The sequence below is a fragment of the Anomalospiza imberbis genome, chromosome 20 (genome assembly GCF_031753505.1).
Source record: "Anomalospiza imberbis isolate Cuckoo-Finch-1a 21T00152 chromosome 20, ASM3175350v1, whole genome shotgun sequence".
Classification (NCBI taxonomy): Eukaryota; Metazoa; Chordata; class Aves; order Passeriformes; family Viduidae; genus Anomalospiza; species Anomalospiza imberbis.
The window spans coordinates 9,498,086-9,517,709 of record NC_089700.1 but is presented as its reverse complement, the minus strand read 5'-3'; the positions used below and the strand labels follow the sequence as shown (position 1 = coordinate 9,517,709).

Below are 19,624 nucleotides of genomic sequence, written 5' to 3'. Positions count from 1 at the left end.
AATAAATAAATCAAGGATCCTGATTTTCAAGACCAGAATTTCTAACCCTCAGCTTTCCAGTCCTGAAGAGAGGACTTCAAGGAAACAGAGCAGGAGAAAACCTCCAGAGGCGTTGGTTCAGCTCCCCGGTGAGGAGCAGCCCAAGGAAGGAGCAGAGCCCGGGAGGGAATTGGGAATTGTCCCTTGGATGCCCTTGGAGCTGCAGAGCTGCTCTGCGGGCTCAGCATCCCCCTGGCCCCGCGGGGACCTGGAGGGGACCAAACGCCGCCAGCCCCTCATTGTCCCCCTCCCGCAGGAATTATTTACCTCATCACCATGTGCGCGGCAAAGCAGCGCCTGTGCGGGTGGGAAATGTCATTTACAGCCCCCTTCTTATGAATAAAGGAGCTGCTCTGGGTGTGCCTGCGGCTCCTGAGCCCCTGCGGCCCCACTGCGAGAGCAGCAGGGCAAGGAGAGATTTCTCAGCTCCTTTTTCTTGAATGCAGCCTCTGCTGGATGACTCTGCATGCTCAGCTCAGCTGGAATAACATCTCTCTGCCCAGCCCTCACAGCATCCTGCTCTTCTTCCACCCAGCCCAGCTCTGGGCTTGTACCCCCATGGACATTTGGGGAATTCATTTGTTTTCCTCAGCTGGATCAAAATGCACTCCCAAAAATCCCAAAGACGATGCCGTGCCTGTGATAAAGCTGTGTTGCTTTTCTTTGTTGAATGTAAAGTCTGAGTTGCCCCTGAATCGTGTTTAATTAAAAAAAAAAATTAGATGGGAAAACAAAGGGGATCAAAACAAACAAAAAAAAAATCTGTGTACTTATCATTCTACAGTAGCAGAAGCAGAAAGTTGAGGAAAAGGATTATTAAAAAAATGTATCGTTGCTTAATTACATACGCAAGGTGTTGCATGTCACCTAATTAACATTTCCTGTTGCTGCACATGGAATTCCCATTTTCCAGTCCCACAGATCAACTCCAATCCTGTTTGGAGAGCTGTGGGGTAGAAGTGAGGGGGAGCTGGGGTTTTATTTGTCTCCCTGGGTTGTTTTTTTTTAAAGGAAACATTAACACACGTATTAATTGAATGTCATGACGCTGCCAGGACAAAAACTCCCAGTAAATAAAAATGTGGCATTTTACTTGGGCTGCTAAACCTGTGCAGGTTGCAAAGCCTCAGTTCTTCACTGAAGGCTCCTTGCTCAGTGCCAGAAAGCCTCACTCCTTTTGCCATCCACTTTGGAGAATGAATAAATTCAGGCAAATCAGGAGCAGGGCAAATCTGGAGAAATTACAAAGGGGAGGAGTTCACCTTCCTGCTATGGCTTTCAGGTCTGTCCTGGACTACTTACTCCAGTATAAAACTGAGAGCAGAAATATGATCACGTCCTGAGGAGTCTAATCAATTCTGGTTTCAACACTAAGCCTATTTAAACTGGAGAATGGAATTGCTGTTCCTTGCTCTGCTCTGCCTGCACATTCTCAAGACAGAGGCAGTAGGTAAGTCCTTCCCTGCTCTTTCTAACCCCACCTTAAGCTCACTCTTATTTCTGATTTGCTTCTGACTATCAGGACATGCAGTGCAGGCTCCCTGATTCTTCTTTCTGGTAAATGAAGGATGATTTATTTATTTCTCTGCCTTTTATTATTTGTGTAAAAATATCAAGGGCAGGCTTTTCTCATGAATGAATGAGTGTTTTGGGGGTTTCTTTTCACCTTTAGAGATTCTATCTGCCTTCCTCCTCCAAGAAAAATCAATGAGCTTTGACTTGATCTCTGTATTTTATTATGTATGTGCATTTAAAATACCAAAACTTAATTTCTTTATCTTTAAAGCCCCTTTAAAACTTAAAAGAAATTGCTTGTTTGAAATTTCTACTCCCTTTGCTTTGCTGTGTATGACTCAAGATGAAATTCTGCTGAAGGAGAAAGAACAATATGTCTTTGCTGCATCAGCCCAGCAGCCCCATCTATTTTTGCTCCCTGGGCACTATAAGTACACTGTGCACTTAGGATGGCTCAATTAAATAGTGATCTATAATTAGTATTGAAAAATGCAGGAGACATTTTTCCCCCTGCTTCTGTTCAACCAGCAGCACTGAATAACTCCCTTTTCCTATGCAAATACCAGCACAGAGCCTCGAAATTAAACACTGCAGCTCTTAAAAGTGACGAAGGGTCCATTGTTTGCACTAAAATAGAGCAGAGTGCAGGCAGGAGAAAAGGGATCCAGCATTATCAGGGGGAAGTGCTGCCCTGAGAGCTGCTGAAGGGAGATGGTGTTAAAGCAGATCAAGGTTCAGAGCTGCTCAGAAAGCCCTGAAGGCTTTCCCTGGGTTTATTTCTCTGCTCTTTATTGATTCCCTGTCCCTCAGCAGCCTGGCTTCCCCAGATTCTTCCCTGACATTCCAAGCCCTTCCCTCTGCTCAGCCCCTGGCGCAGGGCTGTTCTCCCAGCAGGGGCTGCCCACACCTGGGGCAGGTGAACACAAACACAAAAAGCTTTTGCTTTTCCAAAGTCTGCCCCTTGGTGTTTGCTTCCGACTGATTCCTGGCTATCAACGCTGTGCTAAATTTACTGCCCCGTTAGGGGTTTATTAGGGAAACCTAAAGACTATCTAGAAAACCCTTGTGACTCGATTAGATTGGTGTCAATAATTAGGGTTTACCTCTCTATCAGAAGGAAGTAACACAGGGAATGAATAGATGATCATTTGTAGGCGTTTTCTGCCACTCCCCCCTGGTTATTTCCACATTTTTCCTTGAGTGTGGACCAAATCTCACAGTCATTAATACACAAGAAAATTGCTCTTTACACCTTCTTCCCCAAACCTTTCCTCAGGCAGCAGCTCCACAGGATACAATTTATTAAGTTAAAGGCTACACATTTCAAGAAATGCCACTTTTGAGAATCAGCTGAAATTCCTTCTTGTTGTATTCCTTCTTGTTATCTATTTTTTTTTTAAGAATAAACCTTTCCTTCCTGTCTTGCCACTTGTCAGAACCAGCCTGGGTGATCTGCCCTGATCAGCTCATTGAGCCCAGCTCCACCTGGGCAGTTCACCAGTCATCACACTGAAACAGTCAAACGACTGATTGCTAATCTGAAATTGCTGCCAGCCTTGTCTGAACACCTGTGGTTTAAAATCAGTATTAACAGTCCTTAGAGGGCTTTCTAAGGAAGGAAGGGGCATTATCCCTGTTGTAGGAGAGGGAAATTGAGGCATGCTGGTGCAGGCACCTGCCCAGGGACCAAACCATCACCCCCAAACCTCTGTGCAGCCCCTCATCCTCTGGCTCATCCAGGTCTCAGGGTGTTCCATTTACAGCTGCACGGATCCACCTCAGGTTTCTTGTCTGGTTCCTTTGAGAGCTCAGGGACCCTCTGGTGCTGTTTTTGGGGAAAAGAGAGACAAAGTGTCTGCAATTTCCAGCAGGAATGCTCCAAGCCTTGTGAGAGTGAGGGATATCCATCCCTCCATCATCTATCCATCCATCCCTCCATCATCCATCCATCCATCCATCCCTCCATCCCTCCATCATTCATCCATCCATCCATCCATCCATCCATCCATCCATCCATCCATCCATCCATCCCTTCATCCATCCATCCATCCATCCCTCCATCCATCATCCATCCGTCCTTCCATCATCCATCTGTCCCTCCAGCAGCTCTGGGGTGAGGTTACAGCAAAGTCACTGAAAATTATTTTTCTTAAGGGGGAATGGAATGAACCCCAGCACGTTTTAACTTTTTGCTTTATCACAGAGCAGGACTCAGCCATGAGGAGACAAATCTCCCACAGTCCATGCTCCACTGCTCCAAAAGATTGATGCCTGATAGGACATTCCTCTAATTTAGATGAGATTAGATCCCTCTAATTTTCTATATTTCTGCTTACATGCTTTTACCCTTCACAAACATTAAATTTACATAACCATGCGGACATTGGCATCAATTCTCACTCTGGGGTTTCCTCAGGGCCATTCAGGCACAAAATACCCCCGAGAGCTCCATCAGCAGCTTAAAAAAACACAAAAAAACCACAAAAAAACCCAAAAAAGATTCCGTGATTCTTTCCTTTCCAGTCCTAATGGTGTGGACTGCACACAGATTTATGGTTGGGCTCCAAATCCATTTTAGAGCTGGCAAAGTCATGGATGCTGGCGCACTTGGACACACTCTGGGGTGAAAAGTTGCATTTTCAGCTGATTAAAGAAAGGGTAATAAATGCAATGTAAGACCTGGAACACAGAGAAAAGGCAGTGAGCCACAGGAATGATGGAATTACCCATGTGAGGGGTTTAGGTCACCTCTGGGGTCTCCATCAGGTTGGAATCCAAGCTGCCCCTCCCCAGGGATGAGGATGATCCTGCTCAGTTTTATCCATGATTTCCCCATGGATGCTCCTGGCTCTCCCACTGGGACACTGGAAGCAGAAAAGCCTTTGACACTTGCAAAAAACCAGCACAAACCTTGAGGTCTCCTAGAAAAGCTGCAAAGCCCAGAGTCTGTCTCTGTGCAGGCTCTTTTCCCTGCTCGTGGCGTTGCAGGAGATGCTTTGTGGTGTTCCAGCATCTCTCCAGTGGCCTGTTATTAGATTTTTAGTCATATTTTTAGCCACAGGATCAGCCATCAAAAGCTCGGTGTAAAAGGCTGCAAAAGGCCAGCAAAGCTATGAAGTGATTTGTTTGAATGAACTTTAAAAAATACTTTAAAATAAATAATTCAGAATTGTATTTTCATTAAAGAAAGCAAGGCAAAACCGCTCACAGGAGGAAATCACCTTAGCCCTGGATCCTCATTTTTTGTTACAGCTCCTGCCTTTGATACAGGACATTTCTGAGGGCACATTATCCACTGCAGAGTATCAGAGGTCACAGCTGAAAACCTTCCCCTGCTCTGTGACACAGAGGAAGTCGTTTGCAGATGTTAATAGATGTTTGCATATGCAGAATCCCTGATTCCCTTTGGCCTTTTCCTGCAGTTTGTGTCTGTTCCAAAGGCCTTACCCAGCCTGTGATTTATGTGTGCACGTGCAAATTATAAACATCAGATGGGCCACCTTGCACGGCTTCACCACCCCACCACAATAAAGCTGATTTCCAGGGCCAACTCCCCATCACCTCCTGCAATACACCTGCATAAAGATGTGTATCCCTAGGGAAAAGCAAATTAAGGTTAAAAGTGAAGAGCAGTGAATGGCCACCGGGCTTGCAGAGACACTCAAATCTCGAGGTGAACTTTTGGAACTGGTTTTGTCTGTCAAAGGGGCTGGCTGGGGCTTCCTGAGGATGTGTAATGCTTCAGAAGGTAAAAATATTCTCATGCCTATATGCTCATTTTGTGCCCATTAATTAGAAAGACAGGCTTAGATAACAATTGCTTTTGTTTTGTCTTTTGCACTAAAAATAGAAAGTTTTACAATGCCAACTAAAAATAGGATGAGCCCAACACAAGCCAAACCTAAAAATAAATCCCATGCAAACCCAGCTTTTGCCATTTTGGTGGAAAAGGATGCAGAGGTGAGAGCAGATTTGGGGGATGGATTTGAGGACCGAGGACAGCAGAGCAGGGAGAGCTCTGGGGGCATCCCCAGCTCTGGGACCACCAGGAAAACAGGGAATGGCCAGGCAGGATGGCTGGAAGCGGGACAGGAGGCTAAAGGGGCAAACAAAGGACTCAGGTCAAAGAGAGAATGGATTTGAATTAAAAATCAACACAGGACATTCCTGCTGTCCCAGGCAAAGAATCATTCACACTCCCAGAAGCTCAATATTGTTAATAAAACCAGCAAAAAGTAATAATAAAAACCACAATAATAATAATAAAACGGCAAAATAGAAGCTGAATAAACCAGAGCCTCTCTGTCAGAAGCAGGAATTGAGGCAGTTTAGCCTGTTTTAGTGACTCTTGCGTGCACAGGAACAGGTTAAGTGGCATTTTCAGCCAGCCTGTCCCCAGCACACCAAGCAGCTCCAAGTGGGACAGAGCAGATTGGGGAATTTTTGTGGAATTCAGACAATCTGAGCGTGGTCCAAAGAGCCAAAGGGTCTTTTCCTAGATCTCACAATAGCACCTTGGCAGGGCTGCTCCAGCCTGGCTCCAGCCAGCAGCACCTCCCCTCTCACTGGGCAGGAGAGGCAGTTCTCAACGGCAGGAATATTTTATTTATTTTTTTGCCTCGAGCTTCCAAACGAGGCTTGATAGCTAAAACAATTGAAAACGTTTGCAATAAAATGAAAACAATACGTAATTTGTATTGTTTTTTCTGCCAAGAAGCAGCTTTGGGCAGGAAGCAGTTGTAAATTCCAGGAGGAAGAGGCAGAGATAAGTGGGACTGTTCACGTGCCAAGAGAGACTCCCTAAATTTAACTGTCCTGAACTCTGTGGAGGAAGAGCCAGCCCTGTCCAGCCCTACTCTAAATTAAAGCAAATAAAGTCAAGGTGACACCTGTAGGATGGCACAGAACCACTGAAATCAAGGATAAATCCATGGTAAAATGTAAGAGAAAGATACAATTGATAATACAGTAAGTCCAGGTGTGCATATCGATATCTATATCTGTATCTATATTTTTTTATATCTGTACATCACAGCAATGATCTCGGCACCTCAACCACAAAAACAAACCAAAAAAGCCTCCCTAAAACACTGAAACCCCCACTTTCTGCTGTGTTTTTCCAGCAATAAAATGAACTACAGGAAAGAGGGCATGGGAGATGAGGTTTGATTGGAAGAGCAGAGCAGGGTGGGATCTGAGGGCTCCCTGACCCCATAAAAAAGGGGGTTCAGAGAGGGAGATTTTGAAGAGGGGACAGTGGGAAGGTGAAAGGCATGGTTGTCAGATGGGACAAAAGATGAATGAAGCCAGGACAGGAATTCCAGATGAAGAGGGAACAGTTAGGATGCTGTAAACACCAGGGAGGGAAAGAATTGTTTAGGGTGGTTCGGTGATATTTCTAGGAGTGATGGGATGCAGATAAGGAAGTGGAAAATGTAAGCTATTAAATAGGAAACATTTCCTGACAGCGTGGGCTAATGCACTGCGGAGAAGTCTTCCAAGGGAAGTGGCAGGAGCCTCTGGACAATTAAAAGTGGCCTGGACAACGTGCCTGAGGGCATAATCATGCCTAAAACCACGGAGAGCTGCCTAGATGTGACAAGGATCTTCCCTTCTTGCTTCAGAAGGAAAGCCCCAAAGCTCAGGGGAAGAAAGAGCCATTGTAATGCAAGGTTCCTAGAGGGAGGGAGGCTCACATCCCACTCAGATCAAATCCAAATGCAAATTTTCCTCCTCAGGGACTGTGTGGTTCCTCCTGAGCAGCACCCACACAAAGACTCCTGTTACCCAGTGTTCCATTGCTGCCAATCAAAAAAAAAAAAAAAAAAAAAAACCAACCACAAATGAAAAACCAGCCCTAATTCACACTAAACATGAATCCACTGTTTGCTCAGGCACTCTGTAATGTTTAATTAGCTCGTTCTTTAAGGTTTAACAGCTTCAAGGACATTTTTCTTATGAAGTGCTGGATTTATGTGCTCTTCTACTTCACTGATACCATCCAAGCACAAGTGTGCTAAGGACCTGGTAGAAAACACAGTCCTTACCTTGTTCAGAGACATTGGGGATTTGGTGGAAAGATGCAACAATCAGATACTAATTATTAAACACTCCTGAGAGCTGCATGTGAGGCAGCTGCAGCCACTGAGGGCTGGATTTTCAAAATTAAACTTTATTTTATGAAACTTTTTCTCCCCATCATCTTGAAGGCCAGGCTGGAAGATCTGTGGTGTGCTCAAGTGTCAGTTTACTGAGACATGATTGAGACCCACAAGTTTATTTGATGGCACAGAACCACTGAAGTCAAGGATAAATCCATAGTAAAATGTAAGAGAAAGATAATTGATAATACAACTTCCTAGACACCTGTCCAGGGGGTAAAACCGCAGTGATTTCTGTGTTTGAGAAGGGTGGGACATAACTCATTTCCATCTCCCCTGGCACACAGGCCCTGGCTCAGGACCACCACCAGCACAATCTGGGGATAATTCCCCTTGTCCCTGTGGCTCTGTTTGAATTTGGAGGTTCCACAGGAGAGGTTTAAAATCCCCACAGCCTTGAACCTGCTCCCAGCTGTGGCTCAGAGCACCTGGAAAATCCGATTTGTATTGCAGAAATGCTCTGATGTCCAGGCCATGCTCCAGGCCATCATGAAACCTCCTGGAACTGCCCAGCCTAGAGCTCTCACCTTCCCCCTCTGCTTTCCATCCCAAAGATTCGGCAGCAAATCCTTCCCGGTTATTCCTGCTGGTTTTTTCACACCTGAAGGTTCCTTCGTGTGTAAATTGCCAAGAAACTCCCAATCCCAGGCTTGGGGGATTGTTAAAAGTTCACACCGACCCCAGAGCAGCTGCCAGAACCTCACCTGGAGTCTTTGATCCGTGCAGAAAACACACGTGGAGGCAGTGAGGAGATCAGCTCAGCTGGCATTCTGCAAGACATTAAAATTAATCATTTTAATTTATTGATTAAGGCACTCAGTGACATCCTGTGCTTGGAACTTCTGCGGTTTCCCCGTGGGGATGAGGAGAAGCTCGGTGCCACAGTCCTGGAAAGATAAAAAAAGCAACACTCAGGGCTGGAAAGTGAAGTTTTGTGTGTGTTAGGAATCTGCTAAAAGGATAAAACCTCGTCGAACCCAGTTTTTGGATAACAACATAGAAATCCCTGCAGTTCTTGCCACACAGAAAAAGTAAAGTTTTTCCTCCCAATCTTGCTAAACAACAAAGTGAGGCAACGTTGTTTGCAGTTGTCAGCAGAAATTTCGTTTTTGTGAAAGAAAAACCAAAACTGACATTTTTTGAAGGTTATATTAATTGCCACGAGGTCTCCCTCTGTGGCACAGCAGCTCAGGTTTTACAACAATTCTCTATTTATAACTTCTAAATCCTTAATAGATGGATGTATTGTTATGCCACTGATATCAAGATAAAGGTGTTAAAAGCCTTCCAGCAGGTGTGTTATAAATTACAAATTAAGGTAATTACCAGTCAAGTGACAGGGCTCCTCCATAATTATCTTTAAAATTGATTAGCCATTTATTAAAATGTCTATAATTTACTAATCACAAGCAAACAGAAGGTGTGGTATTAATCATCATTATAAGAGGGTTTGAATTGTTATGGGTTGAAGTTAAATAGCCAAAGAGAACTACCCCTGTCAAAGTCAATTTAAAGTTTCGAATAAATAAAGAGCCACTGAAGCAACTTGGGGTAAACAAAACAATCCTACTTTCCTAGCTAGATAAACACATAAAGTTAAATCAGCTCTTGCCCTCTGAAGTTTGTATTTCTTCTGACAATGAAAAAGCAAAACTCAGATGTTCTGCTGAAGAATTTTGCATCCATCCCTGTGGGCTAGGACCCAGCTGAGTTAGACCAAAGCTCCTCCAGCTCCTGCAGGAAGTGAGATCCTGCATTTCTCAGAATTCTTCCCCAGGTAACCTTCAAAGGAGTTCCTGGAACAGGCTGAGATAAGTCCTCTTGCATAAGTGAATTTACAAGTCTGTGAGAGGCTGGCAAGTGCAGAGCTGATAAAAGGAAATTCACTTTAACACTGCATATATTCAAATGTGGAACTTTTGCCTCAAGAAGTTGAGGAAGCCAAGGTTTGAAAATCAAATTCTTTAGGATTGCAACCCATTCAGAATTCTGATGTCCTAAAGATTCCTGCCAGCAAGTTTTGGGGGGATATTAATGGCTATAAAGTGGTTTATGAGAGATCAGGAGGAGATCTAGAGAGGGCAGAGCTGCCAATCCTTTTCCCTGCTGCTTTTTGGGGGTGTAATTGGTACAGATTTTCATTCACCTGTTTTATTTATTGTTTTTTAGTGGGCCACTGGTGCTATCGGTCCCAGAAGTGTGAGCAGCCACAGTGTGAAGGTACTGCCTAGCAATTTACTTTTCCAATCACATTGGTGATTCTTCTGCTTTGCAAAGGGGCTGCTGAGAGAAGTAATGCAAGAAATTCACAGCACTTGGCCTTTAATGCCAAGGTCACATTATTTGTGACCACGTCAGTGCCAAACAGGGTATTTTTAAGCCCTCGGTGTTTGTGGTAACTGCTCATTTTGTGTAGACCAAGGATAATGTAGAAATGTACAAATAAATGTAAAAATGTAAATACACAAACGTAAAAACCAAACACACAAATGTAAAAATCAAATAAACAAATGTAAAAAGCACCCCAGAAGTTGGGGTGATGTCTCAAATGCCCCATTTTGGCTGGGTGGTTTGGCTTTCTCAAGGATTTGCTGTTTACAGGGAAAAAAATAAACAGATTTTCTTCATCCCTGAACAGATCCTACTCAGTGGCACAAGATAAACGCGATGTGCAAAGGGGACAGACAGTCTCCTGTCAACATTGTCACCCAAAATGTGGTTTATGACAAGAGCCTCAAGCCCCTGACTTTTGAAGGGTACGATGTGAAGGGCTCTGCCAAGTGGGACCTGGAGAACAACGGCCACACAGGCAAGTACTGCCCAGCCTGCTCCTGGGGCTGGATCTGGGCATCCCCTGGCTCCTTCCAGCTCCCTGGAGCACAGCAAGGCAGCACTGATGAGATCCCACCCCTCTGTTTCAGAAGGGAAACTCCCAGAACATTTTTGGCGTCAACATTTTCTTGGGAAGTTTGTGGGAATGGCGAAGTTTTGGGGTTGTGGACGTGGTTCATGAGAACATCTCAGCAGGAATTTCTGTGCAGAAACACAGCTGGAGGTGCCACAGAACCCAAACAGAGTCCAGGGCTGGGGGCAGGTGGGCAGGACAACAGTTTGGGCAGAGTTTTATCTTTTTCTGCTGAAATCCCTTCATTCCTGGGCTGGTCCTTTCCAGCTCTTGCCTCTGCACAAAGAATCCTGCTGGAGAAAAGCCTGCTGTGGGAAAGTCATTCTCAGTGCTGTGTGTTATTAGTTCTTTAAATAATGAGCTATATTCTTCTCAGATTCAGACCTGTTTTCTCTGCACACAGAAGTTATCTGATGTTGATCAGCTACTTAGTGAATCAGTAAACCTTGAATCAATTAACAGTAATTTAGAACTGTTCCACTTCCTCCACTTTCCTTCACAATACTGAGGATGCTGCTCTAAAAAAAAATGATGTTCAATTACTTCGACTTTAAAAACAAACCTGTAGTCTAATTTTATTTTCTTTCTTTAAGTTATGTGTAGGTGTTTTTAAAATCTTGGATGGGTTGTTTTAACTGCTAAATCCTCAAAGCAGAAAGTAGCATGTGGCAAATATTTCCTGATTTAAAAGGGAAAGATGGGAAGGAAGTTGGGGAGATTTTAACAGCTACAAATTCTAATTTCAAACATTGCTGTCGTGGTAGACCACAAGAAAAAGGAATGTTTTGACTTTTCACTAATATATGGATTAATGACTTTCCCATTACAGGGCAATACTCCGGGATGTCCAATTACAGTCCCTTTGACATCAAAATTAATATTTATAAGGATTGCTCCTCATCTTCCCCAGCCATGCATAAGGATTAGGGGTTTAGTCTGGGCTTTTAAAATCTCTTCCTTCTGAGGGCAACCAATTCCTGTGCTAAATGAGGAGGTTATTGCTTAAATTACAGCTGCAATTAGAGGCTGCAGGTGAGATTAGACCCTCATTATGTTCCGTGATGGGCACATAGCAAAGGTCGCTGTCTCAAAGGTCTTAAAATAAATAGACAAAGCCCACAAAGACATCTGATTCATCCATTTACAGATTAAAAAGCAAAGGAACTAAATGACTCATGCACTCTCCAAGTTCATTTGGAATTCAGAACAGAAATGAAATCTCTGGGGCTGCAATCCAGAATTTTCCTCTGGGGCTGCAATCCAGAATTTACCTATGCAAAGAGAAGTGCTGTGCTTAACGTGTGGGTCGCAAAAAGCAAAATTTTAACATTTATCTCAAATATGTATGATTTAGGCTTAAATTGCAGCACTACTCTAAATTAAAACAGAGTATCTTTAAACCCTACCCTAAAGAAATGTTACAGTGCAGACAACAGGAGATTAAAAGAATGGTTAAAACCCAAATAAACTGGGATCAAATTTACTTTTTTTTTAGTAAAAAAATGAAGGAATATAGGGTCTTCTGAGAGGTATAAGAAGCTGTGACGCCAGAGGTCATAATGGTTAGAATTAATCTCAAATTAAACTCAGCCATGATTTTGTGGGAGTTCATTTTCTGCAGAGCAGAATTTCTGGAACACTCGGTCTGAAAAGCCAAGTGAGAACTTGAAGATAAATTTGAATCTCAAGAACACCTCTGCTCTCACATGCTGTTGATGTAGGACCTGCTCTTCTCCTTTGAAACAATTTATGCTTTTTTCCCCAGTTAAAGTGGCACTAGACACATCCCCTAAAGTCGGAGGAGGAGGCCTGAGGAGAAAATACAAGGCAGTAGAATTCCATTTGCACTGGGGAGTCCCAGGTGAGCCACAAAACATCCCTGGCTCAGAGCACAGCATAGATGGAGAGAAATACCCCATGGAGGTAGGTGGGACTGTGTGTGGAGCACGGCTTTCACTCCAGAACTCTGGGATTCTGAGATCCTGCTCACAAAAAAAAATCTCTTGGCTAGTTCCCCGAGGGAGGTCTGAGGGTGGAAATAATGGTCCTTGGCTGTTGTGTTCCAGCTTCACGTCGTCCACATAAGAGAAGATGCTTCGGATGTGACAGAAGCCAAGAAAACTCCCGATGGTTTGGCTGTGTTGGCCTTCTTTGTAAAGGTAGGCAGGGAAATTTTCAACTGCCCCTCTCAAATCTCAGCCAGCAGTTTGGCTGAGGGCTTATGTCAATATTTTATGCTTATATTGGTAGCTCAAGATTTAACCTCCCTATCTTCTGCAGGCATTCTGCCAGCACCGAGTTCCTCTACCCTTTTCTACATCCTGCTTGCTGTTATTTTTTCTTGTGGCCCTTTTCTGTTTTATTCACCACTGATTAAAAGCAACCACTTGTAGAGAAATACGCGACGTGGAATGAAAATATTTCCCTTTCAGGCTGACGAAGAAAATAAAAACTATGAAACTCTCTTGAGTGAATTAAAGAATATTAAATACAAAGGTAAGACACTCGTGCCAGGGATTTCACAAGCTGTGTGGGGTGAGGATAAACGTGGGTGAAACCTGCAGCCACAAGCATTACAAGGGATTTTCCCCCATGCTTTTTCCAGGGCAATCAGTAAAGGTGGATCCTTTGCCACTGAGCTCTCTTCTCCCACCTGAGGAAGACCTTGGGAGGTACTATCGCTATCAGGGGTCCCTCACCACCCCTGACTGCTACCAGGGCGTCATCTGGACGGTCTTTGAGAAGCCAGTTACGCTCAGCTTGTTCCAGGTGAGTGGCAGAGGCACAGCCTGGAGGTTCTGTGCCATGTCCCCGGGCTGCCTGCCCGCAGGGTGACACCTCAGTGCCTCACTTGGCAGCAGCCTCAACGTGCTCCCCGCTGCCAGCTGATTGACCCTGTGAAGTCATCCCTCAGAAAATGGCAGGAAAGGGGCAGGAAGGGGAAATGACGGCGTGAGGAGAAAGCCAAGAAACCCCCCCAAGCTCAGGGCTTCGTCAGCAGCACTTCCACTGCTGCCACCTGCTCACTGCCCAGCTCCACAGCTTTTCTCCCACTGTCAGGGCAGCAGAACACAGAAACTCCAAACCCAAACCTCGGGCCCATCACCATCAAGCAGCCCATTTTTGACCTGCAGGCAGGAAGAGGAGATGGAGTTATGAGTGCCTGGAAAACACAGGCTGTGCAGAGATCGCACAGCCTGGCCCCGAGCCAGCTGAGCTCCTCACTCACAGCGTGCCCTGAGCGCTGTCACAGTGCCCCCAGCACAGCCCAGGGTCACACAGAGCAGCCAGGAACCTGACCAAGGACAGAATTCCTGCTGTTCCTGCCTCGTGTCACCGTGACGTGGCAGCCAGGGCCGGGGCCGCGTGCGTCAGGAGCTCTGGGGGAGCCAGTCCTTGGGCTGCACAGAGCATTTGGCTCCCACACAGAGGAAGTGCCCGTGATTGCCAAGGCTGGAAGGAGCCATCACTCGGTGACCTCTCCAGTGGCCTCTGCCACGGCGTTTCCTGTGAGGTTTAAGGCTCCCATTAAACCCTCGGGTCCAAACCCAGAGCCAGGCAGCACGGGTTGGCAGCACAACAACTCCCAGAGTCCTCTGGCAAGCAGGTTTAACGAGCTGTTGTGTTTTGCAGCTGTCCCAGTTCGAAGAACTGCACTTTGATGGGAAGAACTCCACTCCCATGATGGAGAATTTCCGGCCAGTGCAGCCCCTGAACGGGCGCGAGGTGCTCTGGTCGGGTGCCAGCGTCACCCTACCCACGGCACAGCTGCTGCTGCTGGCCCTGGCTCTGACCTGCACCCTCAGCTCTCTGGCCCACTGAGCCTTTCCCACCTCATTCAACGTCCTGGGCCTTAACTTCTTGTTATTTTTGCTGTTCTTAGTCTCAGCCTCTCGTGAATTTTGTCCCAATACAGCCTTGTCCTCCTCCAGACATTAACCAAGGGCTTCTGTGCTGCTCTGGTGAAACCCAAACCACTGGAACTCAAAGGAACTGGGAGATAAAGCAATGCAAATTCAATTTTAGAAGCCAATACACTCAGAGAAAGCATTAGTCTGGATTATTGTGTAGTTTTAAGGCAGCACTGGAAGGAGCTGCACAGAGAACCTTGGAGAGGAATCTGTTCTTAAGTGCCTGTGAAGGGGGTGGTCTGGAGCACGTTTACATTCAGCACTGCAAATCTGGCAGTGAAATGTGGAGTAATTCCCAACCCCACACTGTCCTACCTGAAGGTACAACACAGAGCAAAGATAAATGCTCACACACAACCCTCACCCCTCCAGGGAAGGGCACTCACCCAACACATAAATCCCCCTCCTTCCTTCAGAATATCTCAGTTCATTTCAGGTAAGGACACTGGGTTCCTCGCACCCAGTCTCCTGCTGGGGCTACCAGGTTCCTCTGTTATTTATTCATCTCTCTCTGGGATGCCATGGCCAATGTGATGTGCTGGGGAGCAGCAGGGAGGCTCATCCCCACGGACCAGAGGCACATCTGTGGAAATTCCCTCTCTTTGGAGGGCTGCTTCTGAAGCAGGGGACTCTGATCATCCTTTGCAGTTGGTATTTGCCTAGTAAAATAGGACAGCTCAAGAAACGGCTCTTTCTTACATATAAATAAATATATATATATTTCTTTTATATATAGAATTTTTTATAGTAGCATACCTGCAATAGTCGCATATGGCCAAGATTCATAGTTTTTTCCAAGAAGATTGTGGTTTGAACCACTTCCTTCAGATCTTACCCAATTACTTATAGAAAATACACTGGGAAATGGGGTTTCCTTGTATTATTCTAGTTCTCCCTCTGAAGAGGGACATAACATTTCTCTTTGGCTAGTGCCATATAACATGTTACAGCTTCTTTTAGGACTTTAGATTCTGGCCACACCAAAATAGGATTTCATACTAGCAGATTTGTATTTTTTTTTTCCTTTAAGGGCAGTGTTTGCAGAGATGACTTTATATATTTTCAGGAAAATCCTGGCAGTGAGAGCACCCACAGCTCACCAAAAGCAGGGAAATTATTTTCATATTAATCAATCAGTAAAGCTTAAAAAAAAAAACCATATGGGAAAGCAAATGAACCTATTTAAGTTTAAAGGAAAGATTAATACTTTAACTGTATTTTTATGTAACTGAAAATCTTTGGAGGAGCAAACAGAAATGAAATATTAAAGGTGAACAACAAACCTATATTTGAATTATTCGGAGTTTTTATTTCTTTTGTCCTTGCTGAAGGGGAATACACAAACTCTTTCAGAAGAGGAACATGACTTTTTTTCCTCTCCCTGTTTTCTTCACAATATTTAGGGTTGGGTTTAGGGCTGGGTTTGCATTTTTGGGGCAGGGATGTGCAGTGCCTTGGGATGTTTCCACTGTCAGCAGAGTTCAGGGCTCTGTTTCACAGGGTGTTCTCTGCACTCAGCAGGTTCTGGAGTCTGGCACCTTGCCCAGGTGTGCAGAGCTGCTGCCCAGCTCCCAGGACAGGGAAGAACTCCTGCTTTAAAAGCAGTGATGGGAACACTCCTTGGGATACCTGAGAAATGCCTTTTGCACTGACCAAGGTGTGCCAAGAGCCACCATCCCTCTCCTTCAGGTTATTCCTTCAATTCTCATTTCATAGACAGCTCTCCAAGGGATGACCGGGATACACCCTGCAGGATCTGGCTCAGCTGTCATTTATTGCTAATAATAAGTGATCAATCACAGGGCACAGCCACAACGAAACAGATTAAAACACAACTACAAGGACGAAAAAAAGCTGCTGGGAAGAGGGTGAGGCTTCTCTAAGAGCTCTTCAGCACCAGCCCCAGCGTGAATAAAATCTCCCTGGACAAGGATCAGTGTTTTCACTGAGTGGCTCAGTGCTGTGGCAGTAAGGGAAAGGGAAATGCTCCATCTGCTCCTGTGACAGGGATTGAGACCAGTCTGTGCTCTGCCCGAGGCCCCTCTTGGCACCCAGGTTCTGCTCTGGGCAGAGGGTGACAAGGACAGGACCAGCGATAATGCAGGGAATAAAATAAAAAAAAAAAAAACCCAAAAAACAAAAAAACCCCCAACTATTCCCAGGAAGAGACAAGAAGGCTTCGAGTGGGACATCCGATTTGCTTTGCGAGGATGGTTATGGAAAAGCAATTTGCTGTTCCACAGGTAACCTGAGGTGCTGGTTTTCAGGAATTTTGTCTTGGCTACGTTTGGCATGAAATTCTTTTATTGTGAAGACACCAGGAAATGACAGTCACTCCTGAAGGACAAATAGCCAAGGCATGATACAGGAAAGGGTGTGGGGTGGAACAGAAGCATTTGGAAGGATCCAGCAAGAACATTATTTTCCCATGTCCATTAGGGTTAGCTGAGAACTGCACTGATACATTTCACATATGTTGGAGCCAGAGCTGATGGCTGTGGGGCTGAAAGCTGCAGTCCCAGGGAAAATGAAACAACACTGGCAATTAAAATTGGGGTTAAAACAAATAAAACAAGCAGGGGGTTGTACAACCCATCCACAAGCAATCCTTTCCCAGCTTTGGGCTGCACTTTGGTTTGAGAGCAGCTCCAGAGGTGTGAGAGATGAAGGCACTGCTCCTTCCCAGTCATCAGAGGGGCAGGGGGTGACAGCAGGGGCAGGCATAACAAAAAATCCTAATACAATGTGTTTTGAGCAAAACTTTTTTCTCAGGAAGCACAGAGAGACAAGGAAACCAAACCATTACTCACTAGAAATGTATTTACATTACCCACAAAGAATTCTGACAAATTTGGCAACTCCACTTACAGTGAGCTCCTCCTGTGACAAAACACCAGCTCAAAATGAACTTGTCTGGACAAAATTAGTTTTCTGGGACTGCTGGGAGAGAAGGACAAAGGTTTTTCCTTTGTCCTTTCCTTCCTTGCCCAGCCAGATGTGGATTCCACAGGGAAAATAGCATTTGCCAGTACCCTCCCCATTAAAAAGATGTCACACAGCAAATAAACATAAAAAAAATCCATTCATCCACCTGGAGTCAAAAAAACAAACAAACAAACAACAACAACAACAAAAAAAAAAAGGATACAGAGAAGCCTATCAAACTTCCCAGGCTGGTTTTAGAGTTTAATAAGTGTGGAGTTTAATAAATACCAGGTGTAACATCAACCCCCTCTGCTCCAGAGACAGGGATCCCATTGCACAGGAGCAACACCCCAAAAATCACAGCTGGACTAGATGACCTTAAAGGTCTCTTCCAACCTAAATGGTTCTACTATTCTATAAATGATTCCATGAAAAATTAGTACTCTTGGAGATGGGAGGCTCTTTTTGATAGAGTTAAAAGTGGACTTGGTGATTTTCTTCCACGAAGCACTAAAATGAGATGGGATTTAAAAACTCTGCAATGACAGAAAAACAAATTACCTGGGAACTGAGGTGGCTGTGGAAAATGCTTTGTGTGGGAGAAATTCATATGTAAATTGGATTTTTAAAGAAAGGAAATGTAGGATTTACTGGTAAATTATCTGTACCTGTGGAAAAGGGAATGAAAAACCCCAGCTGGAGGCACAGCAGGGCCACAGTGACCTCAGCCAGGACACTTTTCCTTCCTGATCTCCTCCAAACTTCTGAACAGACACAGCTCCTTCAAGACAACTGCTGAGAATGGGAACATGCAGTTTTCATTACAAGGTTTGAATGCATTTCCTAAAAATAACCTGCTGTTTGGGGCTTTTAGTATCAGAAATAAATCCATATACGCTGCTAAAAGCTGATTATAATTAGTCACACAAGTAAAATTATGAGTGTAATTAACTACAGCAATTAATTGAAATGCCTTTGGCACATTATTTCCCTTCTTGCAGTTGAATGAAATTTGCATTTAAAGTTATATCATAAAGGGTATAAGATGGTAATAAATTTGGGTTATTTTATTACTTTTTACCTATTAATATCTTCTGAAGTGATTCAGACATCCAGTACTCAAATACAGTTTGATGTAAAAGAAACCCAAAGAGCTGACACTGTTTTAATGAGTTTTGTTTCCCCACTCCAAGGCATCCAGACTTTTCCCTGCCCTTCCTTTGGACTGCTTCACAAAACCACATTGGTTTCCATCGAGTGGCATCGCCTCTAGAATGCCACCACCCTTCCCTTCCCCACCTCACCAGGGCTGCTCCTGTTCCCAGCACACGGAGAGATCTTGATGGATGAGTTTGCAGACTGGGGGTGGTTATGTAGAATTTATGAGAGAGAAAGAAAGGCAGAGAAGTTTTACATTTTGCTGATTGTGCTGATGTCGAGATTAAACTCCAAATAAATCATAGGCAATCCCTATCGAGAGTGCAGTATCTTTGTAAGCCTCCAGTCATCGGAGCTTGTGGTAGACAAAGCTCTCAGCTTTACACAAAATGCTTTTCTTACAGGCAGTAAAACATAATGGCTCATGTCCTGGAGCCCAGCAGCCACTGGGAAACATAAGAATAATCCTGGTAGAGCAGCAGTGACCTCCCTGAGGAAAACAAAACGAGTTTAAGTCTTAAAAGAGCAGGATAAAGACAAAAAATCAACTGTGGAGGTGCTGGAGCTTTTCTGTGAAGCTGAGACCCTCTGTGGCTGAGGATGCCACACATTCTGTGCAGCCTTTCAGCCGAACACATCTGAGGAAAGGAGGATTCACCACTCATTTCCACCTCCTCAGGGAATTCCAGGGCTCCAAATCCTCGGTACAGCTCAGGCGTTCTGCGGACTGGGAGCTGGGACAGCCCCAGGAACGTGGAGAGAGCTCAGCCCACAGAGCAGGTTGGGAGCAGAGAAATTGCCAAGGCTCCATTTCCTCCGAGGGTTTTATAACCCTTTTTTAAAACAATTTTTTTTTTTGTTGTTTTATTTTGGATTGGCAGGAACACGGTGTCTTATCAAGCACTGCAAAAAGGGCTGTGGTGTCACATCACCCCCCCGGGACGGGTTCCTGCTGTCCCTTTGTTCATGTGGCACTGCCGGGCCATAAACGGGACCTTGGCGTTTATGAT

The 19,624-nt window shown here is 44.8% G+C and overlaps 1 protein-coding gene and 1 long non-coding RNA gene across 2 annotated transcripts; one reads left to right on the top strand and one right to left on the bottom strand.

Annotated features, from left to right (window-relative positions):
• Positions 1-1,056: 1,056 nt before the first annotated feature.
• Positions 1,057-14,653, top strand: CA4 (carbonic anhydrase 4). Its single transcript, XM_068210686.1, has 8 exons — positions 1,057-1,489; positions 9,885-9,935; positions 10,354-10,524; positions 12,386-12,543; positions 12,687-12,779; positions 13,053-13,116; positions 13,226-13,389; positions 14,254-14,653. Exons 1-8 carry the CDS (start codon positions 1,432-1,434, stop codon positions 14,440-14,442), a joined length of 948 nt encoding a protein of 315 aa, XP_068066787.1. The 5' UTR covers positions 1,057-1,431; the 3' UTR covers positions 14,443-14,653.
• Positions 14,654-17,331: 2,678 nt separating this feature from the next.
• LOC137485904 (uncharacterized) lies at positions 17,332-19,624 on the bottom strand. Its single transcript, XR_011005495.1, has 2 exons — positions 17,745-19,624; positions 17,332-17,622 (listed from the first exon to the last, which is right to left on the bottom strand). It is a non-coding gene; the product is annotated as an uncharacterized lncRNA (long non-coding RNA).

What these genes read in the sequence shown, in the direction of transcription:
- CA4 (XM_068210686.1), top strand. Translation starts at nt 1,432, where the DNA reads ATGGAATTGCTGTTCCTTGCTCTGCTCTGCCTGCACATTCTCAAGACA. An exon ending in GGAGAACAACGGCCACACAG is followed by an intron (nt 10,525 to 12,385) that starts GCAAGTACTGCC and finishes TTTTTTCCCCAG; the next exon opens with TTAAAGTGGCACTAGACACA. An exon ending in TGTTGGCCTTCTTTGTAAAG is followed by an intron (nt 12,780 to 13,052) that starts GTAGGCAGGGAA and finishes TTTCCCTTTCAG; the next exon opens with GCTGACGAAGAAAATAAAAA.